General features: G+C 36.5%; 1 protein-coding gene across 2 annotated transcripts in view; it reads right to left on the reverse strand.

Annotated features, from left to right (window-relative positions):
- APC4 (Transducin/WD40 repeat-like superfamily protein) overlaps positions 1 to 13,186 on the reverse strand; it is a 107,789-nt gene that overhangs the window by 50,287 nt on the left and 44,316 nt on the right. For both annotated transcript variants that reach the window (XM_088969351.1, XM_088969352.1), the window contains exons 7-10: positions 10,555 to 10,706; positions 6,781 to 6,941; positions 4,990 to 5,090; positions 4,823 to 4,897 (exon numbers count right to left, since the gene is read on the reverse strand). In XM_088969351.1, the coding sequence (XP_088825477.1) occupies positions 4,823 to 4,897; positions 4,990 to 5,090; positions 6,781 to 6,941; positions 10,555 to 10,706 (489 nt within the window). The remainder of the gene's footprint in view (positions 1 to 4,822; positions 4,898 to 4,989; positions 5,091 to 6,780; positions 6,942 to 10,554; positions 10,707 to 13,186) is intronic.

Here is a 13,186-nt window from a genome sequence, read left to right on the forward strand (position 1 = left end):
CTATCTGACACTTTTTCCCACAATATAGCAACTCCTATCCTTGTTAATCAGCTGCCCCGAGGCCTATTGTTACATGTCCATAAATTCCATCACACCATTCAGCGTTTTTTGGTTGCCTCTTGTGAAAATGATTGTGTCGGTGGCATAAAGACGGTGTGATATAATTGGACATTCCCAACATACATGATAACCATCAACTTCACTACTTGTCACTAATTTTTTCAACCAATGACTCAAGACCTCTTCGGCTAGAATGAAGAGAAACGGCGATAGAGGGTCACCCTGCCTTACCCCCCGAGAAGAATTAAAAAAGGCCATGCACCAAGCCATTCACCACCACCAAGAACCAATAATTCACCAACTTTTGTTTTCACTAACTTGATCCACGTCTAGAAAATCCATATCTGTTCAACACCCCAAACAAGAAATTTCAATCGAGCCTATCATAGGCTTTGGCCATGTCGAGTTTTAAAATAACATTGCCTCCCAAAGCTTTCCTACCAATGTCTTGGGCAAGCTCCTAAACCACCATCACACAATACAAGATATTTCGACCACCAATGAAGCCACCCTGTCACAAGATATTACCCAAGGCATAATCTTGCTCAACCTGTTTGTAACGAATTTTATATACCGAGTTACTAAAGCAGATTGGCCTAAAACGGAGAAGCTAGAGGCATGATTAATTTTCAAAATTAATGTAATAAATGATGAAGTGAATGATCGAGGAAGCTCACCTCCCTGAAGAAATTAATTAAAGTAATAAATGATGAAGTGAATGATCGGAGAAGCTAGAGGCATGATTAATCGTAGCCTCTATTACATCATTTCCTACAACCCTCCCAACAGTGGGTAAAAAATTTTCCAATGAATCCATATGAGCCCGGAGCCCCATCCACACATTTAATTGACTCACTGCCTCTCTGACCTCAGCCATGTCTAGGATACCAACTAAAATTCTATTGTCTTTTGGAGTCACCAATTCAGGTAGGCAATCAAAGATCAAATCATCACCTTGAACCCCTTCCTCTATTAATATATCTTCAAAAAATTCCAGAGTTTTTTCATGGATTCAGTCAACGTCTTCAATCCAAGAATTATCCATGTCTCTAATTCTTGACATCATGAATTTTTTCCTCCTAACTTTGACAGTAGCGTGAAAGAACGCAATATTCTTATCACCTTCTTTTAGCCATTGAATGCTGGACTTTTGCCTCCAAAATGTCTCCTCCATTTTGTATTTCAAGTGCAACTGATGTTTAGAAATTTTTAAATCCTCTAGATTACCTTCCGAAGGATCATCAGCATAGGCCATCTCTTTTAAAAGAACGGTATCCTCTGCATCTTTGACTTGTTGGTGGATATTCCCAAAAACTGATCAGTTCCATCTCTTGAGAGCTCCCCAAAGTATCTGTAATTTTAGCAAAAGAAGCTGCACCAGATTTCCATCGACATTTTGCTGCCAGTTTTCTTTTACCATTTGCAAAAAACCAGCATGTTGGCGCCACATTTGTTGGAACTTGAAAGGTTTCACTCCATTCCATTCCCGGTTGTCTATATGTATCACCAAAGGGGTGTGGTTTGAGTACAACCTATTTAAGTGATTAACAGGCCTGAAAATTTTTTATTGCACCCAAGCATTATTATTTTCGGTTGCACCCAAGCATTATTCACCACCACCCTGTCCAATTGGGACCAAGTATAGTTCAGACCTTCCCTATTGTTACACCAGGTGAACTTACTTCCTTCAAAACCTGTATCCACCAAACCTGTGTTAGAGAGAAAATCCTTGAAGTCATGCATAACAGCAACATCTGGCGGCCTTCCCCTACCTTTTCCTCCATACTAGCAATACAATTAAAGTCCCCAACCATCAAGATAGGACCATCCACTGACTGAGCCAGGTTACAAAGATCCTAACAAAAAGGTTGAATTTCTAGTCTAGGGCACTTCGCATGGGCCACTACCACATGCACAACTGAATTGTCTGCAAAAGAAATTCCTATGCAGAAAAATTGTTCGGCATCTGTGACTACATGAACATCAATATTATTATTCCAGAGGAGACAAATTTCATTAGAAGAGTGTTGTGCATACCAGTGCTGCATATTCAGTCTATGTGCTACCATTCTCAAGTTATCAAAATTCATCATAGGCTCAACAATCATAAACAAATCTACCTGATGCAATCTACTGATGTTTTTCATTCTTCTCAAGGATTGGGGATTATTCAATCCCCAAATGTTCCAGAAAACCTACGACATAATTAAAAAGAGGTTGATTTGTTACCTTGTTGGGTCTGTGACCTAGTTAAATCCTTGGCTCCTCCATGGGGTACTGCTTATGTTGTTTCTTTTTCTTCGCTGGCACCATGACAAAGCCATCATCCACTAGATCGCTAGATGGGAGAGAATAGAAAGCCTGAGAATCTGCTTCCGTGGCGAAGTCCCTATCCAGATAATGTTGCACCCATAAATCCAAGATGCTCCTGCATAATTTCCAATCTACTGAACCTAGATTTTCCAATTGTGTGTTAGCACCTCCTATGCTGCGACAGACTGGCACTAACCTTTTTTGGATACAAGCCTGATCATCACAAAGCTTCCCTACTAAATGGGTGTCTTAGTGGTTTCCAAAATACTGTCATCCTTTCTACAGTGCACTTCATTAGGTTCCACCTCAGTCTTCTTATCCCCAGAATCGACCATTAAGGGAAATAATCTCCCCGTGGATCTATAAATAACAACAATCCTTTTCTTCTGCGATTTCGGTGGTGGTGATTTCTCTGGCTATCTGGCAGGCCTTGTAACTCATTCACCAACTCCTCATTTACTTTGGCTTGAACCACAACCGTGGATTCAGGTTTTTCTGATTTCTTATTGTCTGTAGTTGTCTTCTTGGTGTCCTTGTTCGCAACTGAAGCCACAATATTTAGGCAGATCTTCAAAAACTATAGGTTGCCAAAATCCATCTCTCCTTGATCCAATCTACACCCTTTTCGATATCTCCTGTTAACAGGTCAGTTCCAACACACCCTAGCCACATTGGTTCAGGTTAGAGAGAATGTTGCTTGATCAACTTTTAGCACCGTTTCTGCAACCTGTGCTATGGATCAAATATATTTTTCATTGTAGAAATTCAGAGGCAGTCGTGGAAAGGAAACACATATCGGAACAATCAAAGGTTCATTACCCATCTCAAAGTCCAGCGACTATTTGAAAACCCTGACCAAATAGCCTCCCACGTAGAAAGCTTCCCTCAACCAAACTCATAAAAACTCATCTTCAAACCGAAACAGCATTTGTCGTGAGTCTATTAATGTGATTACCAGATTTCATTTCAATTTGAAGGTCCCTATCAGAAAGTTCTTTAACTCCATCAATGGAGGTCAGCCATATGAGCATTTGGCTACTAGGGAAAGCTACAAGGGGATTGTTGAATGTTGGATCTCTTCCTCAGAGAACAGGATCACTGGTTCACCACATTTCAAAGTAGGGAATTGATTTCCAGATCTAAAACCTCAGGGATGAGAAGAGTGAAAGTAGAAGAGGATCGAATCACTGAGGCAAAGGAAAGGGGCGGATCTGCTGTAGGTGCCACCATCATTCGTGCAAAAGAAGAAATGAATTTGTCATTCAGTCAACCAATCAATTCTCCATACACACTGTGTATGGGCCTAAAGGAAGAAACTGAAGATGGGGACCTGCTCTGATACCAAGTTCAAATCACACCAACAACAAATCTAAAATTAAACCAAAAGAAAAGAAAGAGGAACAAGAGAGTGGAAGAAAAGGGGAAGAGGAAGAGAGCTGATCATCTCTCTCTCTCTCTCCCCCTATCCCTCAATTGAATTATATATGCTGAAGATTAAAAAGATAAAATTACATGAGTGCCCCTTTTAAGGCAGCTGACTCAAAAACATAAGAAATCACAAGTACTAAGGCCCGTAAAGAAGGCCCACTACAGCTGAAACAAAACTAATGAATAAAGAAATAAAATTAGGCCCACTTGGCCCAATCTCTCTACACCAATTAATAGAGGTTATATATGTGTTTATAGAGAATAGAGTCCCCATAATTGATCATCACCACCATCATCCAAGCCTTGTCCAACTATATGGGGTCAAGCTACAACATTCATGAGAGTAAGAGTTTGGCGAAAAATTTTAGTGCCTGTAGCCAACATGATGTAAACCCTCCTTTATCCGGGCTTGGAACTGGCAGTGTAAGACAAGCTTTCACTGGCCCAAGTTAGTAGACCCCTCTATAATTAATATTTCATAAGTAAAAAACTATTTATAATAATATAATATATACGCACATATGTATGTTACCTTAATCTATGAAAAATAAATTACTAAAGTATGTATGAATAAGTTCTTTTTAAATTAAATACCATATTAGCCAATATTTTCATGGGAATTGACAAAGTTGTTGAAATGACAACCCATTTATTAATATGCATTCACCGCCATTCAAAAGAAATAAGGAAGAGAAACAAAATCGTTTTTCCATTTCCATGGCCACAAATTCAACCACCAACTTTCACTTCCCTTTCTCTTATTTTCCAATTAAATTCATTTATGCTGCAATTAATGTTTATTATTTTGGGTCATTCCCTCTAAAGATATATTAATTTATATTGTGTTTAAATAAGCCAGAACTAAGTTCCCATCCTTATAGGCTTTTTTTACTGTATATTCCACATTGAAACTGATTTTAGCATTTTGGAAAACATAAAGGACTGATTTCTTTCAATTAGCCCTTCTAAGACCAATTACCTACATATATACGTACAAATGTATATAAAAATAACTACTCACCTGCAAGTGCTCTTGGATGATAAGATGCAGTTCTTTTCCAGCATTATGAATAGCCTTTGATGCACGCTTGAGACCCTAATTTATTTAGAATTTCAGTTAATCAAACATGTTTAATGTAGAATAATACATTAACGTAATTATATGTACAACAAGAAAGTTGGTTATACCACTTCACAGAGAGAATTGACCAAAAATTGATGAACTGGTGGACTTGTTCGAGCACCACCCAGAAGACTTAAGAATTCCTCTTGAGGGCAAGAGTCCAATCCTATATGGAAGAAAACAGTGACTTAGACTAACCAAATATAATGTCAATATTATATAAAGCAGATATTTGCCTTGGGTTCCATGCAAGACATAATAATTAAATCCAAATGCCATATATCATATATGGTTACTTGCACACGTGTATATCACATGCTCTTACACTAGTATGAAAAAACCGGTTTCCTATGACATCAGAGCTTCCAAACACGGTTGCAATATTTCCAACAGGTATGAAGAACCATGAAGGCAATTCAGACCATCTATCAGATTCAGGACCCACTAGATCGGCAATATCACCAATCCCACAGTCCAATTAGATCGATATGTAATCTTTTAGTAAGCTTTCTTTTTATAAGTGCAAGTATATACTTGTTAGTAGGGAGAGACAAATTCCATAAAATTGTACAAAAAACAGTGTTACTGTGCCATCTATTTTTGTATGTCCTATTAAGGGGCTATTTACATCATTTCCCTTCCCAAATCTCCCTTCCTTTATTAGGGGCTTTCAGATGCTTTACATTCTAGTGGGCAACTTGAATGGGAGGAAGACTCCCCCACTGAGCTTTCATCAAATGGTTAAGAAGTGTCCCATCACATCAAAAGAAGATCTCTGGTCACTTGATTCCACCACAACCCCTTTCTCAAGTTGTCAAACAAAGCCATCTCTGTCATCAGTGGCAGCTCCTACTCCACTGTTGCTTGACCGGTTACCCCCCTCATCCTCCTTTTTGTTCCCCCTAAACCTTTCTCTTACATCCTATATACCACTCCCCCTCCCCCCCCCCAAATTTCTCCTAAGAGAGAAACCTATTATCTCCCAACACCCCCATCTGTTGCTCTAGGTTTTCTATGGAAGATACCCTATCCTCCCTATTTCCACAGTCTACAATTACCAACAATATCTGCTCCTTCACTAGTTATAGCCCCTCCAAAGCCTCTAGCACCAAGGACACACCTAGTAGAAACTCTGACCAGGTCACATGACGTACAAAATGCATCCAGAAACTATGTTGATTGCTGCCAAATTTGTCTCATTTCATCTAACATCTAGTGCAAGCTATTCATAGCCCTCCTTGCTTCAGTCACCTAACTTTATAAAATCCCCCACATACATTGCCTAAAGCCCTTATCGTCATTCAGCTATAGAAATGTAGTAACCTAAACACTCTGATTCAACAAGTAGCTGTCCTCATTCCTAGGTATCATCTTCCAATACAAGTGTAAAACCATCCAATGGAACCCACCAGTTCCATAACACTTGGCTTGCATCTAGTTCCAATGATCAACAAAACAGCAACAAACAATTATCAAAAAAAAACATAAGGTATCTGTTTGACTTCCATCAAAACCAAGAAGATCCACCTTCTTCAAAGCGTACATTTTATCTCCTCCCTTGACAATAGGGAATCCCCTTAAAACTTAACAATCAAGAACTTTTAGAGGTATATTCATCTCTCCTTATTTCATGCCTCCCTCGATAATATGTAGGTCACAGTACTCCTTTTCAAGACTCTAAAACTTCCATTTTTAGGCTATCCTGAAAAGCAAACCTGGGCCATTTGAGGATTGGAATATGAGCAACTCCTCTTAAGCCCCAAAAAAAGTTGGCATTAATAAGGTTCCTGAATCATTTGGGGAGCTCATTAAATGACCTGACAAAACCTGCCCCATTAGTTAAGTATCTAACTTACCGTGGTCAATAATCAAAGTTGATAGAGGATCAAACTTCTCATGAAACGTATGTATGGCATCGACCCATTGCTTATGAATAACTGAAAGTGAAGCACGTATAACTTCAATTAGGTCATCAATGTTTGAGGCTTGTTGAGCTACTTGATGGAGTTCATTTTTCCTGCAGAAACAGAAAAATGAAGAGCAGAAAATCAGTAGTCCAAACAAAAAACTAAATGATCACTACATTAACAAAAGAAGATGATAACTCAAATGTCCAGGCAAGCTAAAAATTGAGAACAGGAGCTAAAGCTGAAGAAAACAAGTGGTTGAGTGCAAATTTATTACTTATCAACGCCTCACTAAGACAGTAACTGAGGACAAACTCAATTGACTAACATCAGAGAATGCTCAATAGCATGACAGAACATAGGAATTTTTTTGTTTTTTTTTTTTTTGGTAGAATAGAACATAGGAATCACCCATGTATGAATCACCAAAATGAAAAAGCAGAGGAAATACCAGAAGAAGAGAAACATTCACCAAAGTTAAAAGGGATAGTCAATCGAAAATAGATAACAAAATCAACCAAAGACTAGAAGCAATGAAAGGAAACAGAATATTAGAAATTTAGAATATCAACCAAACAGAAAAGGCAATAAGAAACGACAAAATTTGAGAGTTCCACCGGTAATAAGTAACATGATTCAATGAAAAATTCAACCATCTAAATCAAATTAGCATCAATATAATAGCAAGAAAACCACTATATGCTAGCTTTTGTTTCGGATTTTAGGCACATTAGTTGCTTAAACAGTTTTCTTATATCCTTAAGTAGATGCAGAATATACACTCTCAGCAAAAAAAGATACCTTTCATTGATATGGATACCTAAATGCAAAGAAAATATTTAAGATTTCCAACGTCTTTTTCTTTTACTCCAAAGCTAGGAAAGTTCTAAAGTTCTGAATATCTATAGGACAATTTTCAGCCACCAGCCCACCACAATATCGTCAACATATTCAACAAGTAATATAAATTCCTCATAGTAATAAACAGAATTTTTAAACCCTTAGTACATTCTATTTTTTCATACAATTAAACCCTATTTACATTCAAGCAACCATGTTTCCACAAATCATGTGTAAGTTCAATTGGTCCAACTTTATTTTCAATGTATTATATTTTTTTGGCAGAGACAAGGTCAAAATTTCTCATAGCTTATTTCAACTATATCATTTTATGAAGGATAAAGATAAAATGTCATTAAAACAGAAAAAAAAAAATACAGCAGGAAGGTTATAGGTATATCACCCAAGAAAAAAACACAACCAAACAACCCAACAACAAACCTCAAGAGCTCCATACAGAACCAGAAACTCCACAACTTACAGACAAAAAGGCACATCAAAACAAGACTAAAGCGATGACCAAAAGCATGAAAAAGCCAATCAAAAACGCAATCACAACTTTCATCAAACTGAAGCCTCAGTCTTCATCCACAATCGCATCCTCCTGGTCTGAAACATCCTTGTTCCAAGCTTCACCTCCTAGCTCATGACCTTTTTTGTTCAATTTCTATTCCTGTCTTCTTTCAAACTCTTCAAAGGTCCTCCTAAAAAACTCCTCACATCCCCAAAAAATTAAATCCAGACTTTTACCAACGGTGATTTCTCTTTCCACTAAATTCTGGATAGCCACACATCCCGAAACACCAACTTATTATCGTTACTTTCCTTCGACATGCTCGGACTAGAATCAAGACCATCAGCACTCACCTTGTTGTCTTATTGCTCCTTTCCCGAATGAGAGTCTAAAAGATTAGCCTGCAACATTTCCCCCTTAAAAAACAATCCAGGTCTTTTGTAGGTCCTGATCCAGCCAGACCAAACTTCAATCTAGAAAAAATCTCCGTCACATGCACAACATTAGGGTTTATTGAGCAACGTGGTTTCTTACTTATCACTCCAATATCTGACTCCTCTTTAACCTTGCTCCTTCTACCAAGGTCAACTCCTAATCTTCCAACCTTCACCTCTTCAAAGAAAAAATAATCACCTTCATGTCTCATGTCCTGAACACCAGCACTGTCGTCAACAATATTATGCAGTGTTGTAAAAGAGCAAGGCGCTTCTGTGCCCAAGGAGCAGGGCACAAGGCAAGGCAAGAAAGGTGCAAATTTAAAAAGAATTAAAAATAATGTTAATTCAAAAATGCAAACTTTAATTTAAAAAGAAACTAAATCATTTAAAAAGTCCATTGGCTCAAACTAAAATACATAAACATAACATATAAAACATCTTCAAAATGAAAATATAGAAATATAATCAAATATACTATATAAAACATATTCAAGAACTCCACAATTCAACCATTTTAAACTTTAAATCTGCTTATTTCTCTCCCGATTGCATTATTTCATAGCCAAAATGATGTTAAACATCTTGCATTCCTATTATTACATGATTGGCCCTCTCCCTCTCTACCAAGCCCCTTGAGGAAAACCCAATGCCATTATGCTTAAAAAAGTGCATGATTGGGATGAGGAACATGCCTTGGCCTAGACGAGGAACATACCTGGAAATGTGTCTCACCTATGTGTCTAAGAAAACCTAAGGCACACCTTTGAAATCAAAGAGATAAGGAAACATTATATTTTCTGTTCATCTAAATCCACCTTTTATTTTTCATACCCCCCAGTTATCCACAAATTTGTTTTCCATCACTAGCCTCACAAAAACCTGAAATTGTAAACTGAACTTTCTTCAGGATCATTCATCTTTTAGGATTTTATTATGAGGAGGATGATTGGTGGTAGTTATAAGGTTAATGGACTTTATATTCTGGACTAATTGTTTTAGACACATACCGTGCAATCTACTATTAATCTCAGTAGTCAAACCTTAAGTGTTAGTAAAGCTAGAATCTGTTTATGGCATTCTAGGCTTCCTCATTACATTTTCATTTCTTTAGCTTTTTATCCTAAACTATTTGTATGCATTTCTCCTTTGAGTTTTCAATCTGAAGTGTGTCAATTTAGCAAGCATGTAGAGAAACTTTTGTACCCAAAGATGTATTTTTCTTTTCACTCTCAAGCCTTTAGTGCATATCAATGTTCATATCCCTATTCCTGATGTTATTTTAGGTGGTAGTTGACATTTAACTTAATTGATTATGGCCATTAAATATTTGGGACTGATTGCCATATCTACAAGTGAAATTTATTCATCCACAAAAGTATAGGTTATATCTCTTTTCCCTCTCAAAATTTTGGGAGATATTTAGAAAGAGATGAAATCATAATTTTCAGTAAAAGACTGCAGTATTGAAGTGCATTCTACGTTTTTTTTATTTGTTTCTTCACATTAAATCAAATAGTATTCTCTTTAATTAAGGGAGCCATCTGTATTATAAACCAGATGGGCCTTACAAATAATAAAAGCTAAATTAATTAATAAAGTTAATTGTGTTGTATGAAAATGTAATCAAATTTTTTAACCAACAATCATAATCACTCTGGCTAGCGATAGTCTCCCATGTAGACTTGCCACATATTTAGAGAGCTATAAACTTATACTTGAACACTAGGTGGGTCATTATGCAATCAAGCCATCAAGAATAATTTCTTCAACAGGTATTTCTGTGATTTCTCACATGATGCCAGAACAATTTGACAGGACCAGAGTTGAAGTCCACTCACTTATGTAATTTCAAGATTATGAAACTGAGGGAGTAAAGATATTAAAAGACATAAAATAGTAATCCAATCTTAAGTGAGATATTTGATAGCATGCCTCTTCCGGAAAATAGAAGTATCAAGAAGTAAACAATGCAAGCCAACTAAGTCATGTCTAGCTATTTGCCGCTCCTTTAGTTCTGTCTTATCTTCCACTAGTTCCCCATGGATCGTGACAATCAAATGACAAAGATCTTTGGACAAAGCAACCTGACAAGAAAATCCATTTATTGATAACGTTAGCTTACACAAAAAACAGTCATTCAAAAGGGATACTCAAGTAGTGAAGGAATGCTGTTAATATACATTAAGAAAAGACTAATTATTTTACGAGAAAAACAGATGAACCCAAAAGTTCAACCTCCAAACTGGGCAGAGACAAGAAAAATGTAAAGGAAAATATTGAGAGAAAATATTACCACAAATTTGTAGTGGAAGGATACATATAAGTAGAAATAGAATGTAGTGAATAGAAAATGGTTAAAAAAGCAAGAACAAGGTTATATATACCGCTGTCAATGGACCGGGTATTGGTCCAATTCGATCAGGTCCAGTATGAGTCCATTACAAATGGACCAGGCCAATCCAATCTGTTGAATACTTTGGACTGTTCTCGACTGGTCCAATTCAATGTTTGGACTGTTCAAATTGATTTTATTTTAGATTGGGTCCAAGTCAAACCTGGTTCATTGACACCTGTACTCTTATCATGTCAGTGGACTGGATATTGGTTCAATCCGACCCAGTCCAATATAATCCATTACAAATGGAAATGGACCATAAAGTCTGGACGGGTCCAATTTAATATGTCTTATTAGTCCATCCAATCCATTCAAATTGATTTTTATTCGGACTGTCCAATTCAAACCCAGTCCATTGACACACCCCTAGTTATATTCTTATATTTCTCTATGTTGTCAGATCAGGTAAAAAAGTTCTACTCTATTTCTGTCTTAAATAGCAATTATGAGTCATACTAGTGATATACATTGTACTGGAGAAACTTTTGTCCTTGGGTGTACTGTCTTACTACTAATAATAGTCAGAAAACAGTGCCAGCCATGAATCTAATATTCTAATTATTCCTCATTTATCCCATATTGCTCTTTTTTATTCTTCTACTTCTATTACAGGTTTTACAACTCTACATTGTTAAATCAGGATTCAAAGGACAGTTTATAGATATAGAGGTCACATTCCACCTAATCTGATTGACCAGCAAGCTAACCAAAATCATCAGATACATGGGTGTATCAAAATATTAATAGTCAATTGTTACAAAGAAACTGTATTCCCTGATAAATTGTGGTTTTAGGTGTTTTATCATGTACTATACAATTATTTTTAGATTCAAGTGATCATTTTTCGGTGTTTTTGTCATAAAAATCAAATTTTGTTTGGTTAGACTACTTCTTTCAACTCTGTGCTTGTGGCTGTGCAATCTGATCTACCTTATCTTGTTTCTTAATAGTTTTCTTATAATATTTGCACTACGTCTCATATAGTATACATTTAAAGGAAAGAGGGTTTCATTTGGACTTTTCAGCCTTACTTTGTTCTAAAGGAAACATATAAGTGGACAGACTTTACTTCCAAAGTTTCTTTGGGAAAGTTTTACAGAAGAGACATCTATTGCTACAGGTAAAACAAATTATACAACTGGTTTAAGCAGTTCCAGTCAATCATCAATTATGGATAGGCGATGGATTCTTTTATGTAGAAAACATAGATCCTAAGGTAGTTCCCTAGGTACCATAACCATATTTCCTTAAGAATTATTCATAATTTTCATAAGTATAGAGTTCATGTTAAAGTAAAGAAAATCAACATATTCATGAGAAGAAAAAGAAGGAAAAGAAAATTCAAAAAATATAGGGGCTGAACCCTTATTTTTGTTATAGGAAAAGAAGAAAAGAAAATGTGTAGTAGTAGAAAATGTGTTGATTAGACAAAATTTTAAGTTCTCCCTTACTTATTGGTTCAGGTTTTAAAGTCTTTGGGGGTTCAATACAGCATTTAGCAATGTTTATATTGATTAAACCCTAACAAATAAGAAAATAATAAAAAGAGATTAGTATATAAACATACAAAATGAATATTTTAGTTTAATGGTGCCTATTTTATAATTATAATGTCAAAAAATAAAGAATAAAAAAGTGTTTTATAATACATAATACAAAACTATTTGGCGATTAGGCAAGGCGAGCCTCAAAGGGGGGCGCCTTGTCACCTAGGTGTCGCCTTGACAACTATGATACTGATGAAGCAGAATGTGCTTCCTTAGATCAGTTTGAGAATCCCATAAATAAGCTAACACACAGTGCTGTAAGACTCGCACTGGAATGGGCATTCGGACCATAAAACCCAAGAACCGGAAGTTATTCCGGTCTTTTAATACCCCAGTTTTCAGATTTAGGAAAAACCAATCAAATTGATCAAAACCCAGTGGAACCATTGAAAACCAGCCGGGTTGCAATCTAACTGTTTGACCCAGCAGTCAAACCATTTGACTTGTAACCCAGAAAGCAATCTGGTTTTGTGCCCACTCCAAGTTAGGGGTGCAATCAAGCCGAGACAAGTCGAACTTTTGTATGTATTGGCTAAGTTTGACTAAAATACTGTTAAGCTAGAATTCGAGTTTGAATTCGATTCAAACTCTATTTCCTGGTTTGAGCATGGTTTGATTAAAT

The sequence above is a fragment of the Nelumbo lutea genome, chromosome 2 (genome assembly GCF_056320005.1).
Source record: "Nelumbo lutea isolate HS-2025 chromosome 2, American lotus-T2T, whole genome shotgun sequence".
NCBI lineage: Eukaryota > Viridiplantae > Streptophyta > Magnoliopsida > Proteales > Nelumbonaceae > Nelumbo > Nelumbo lutea.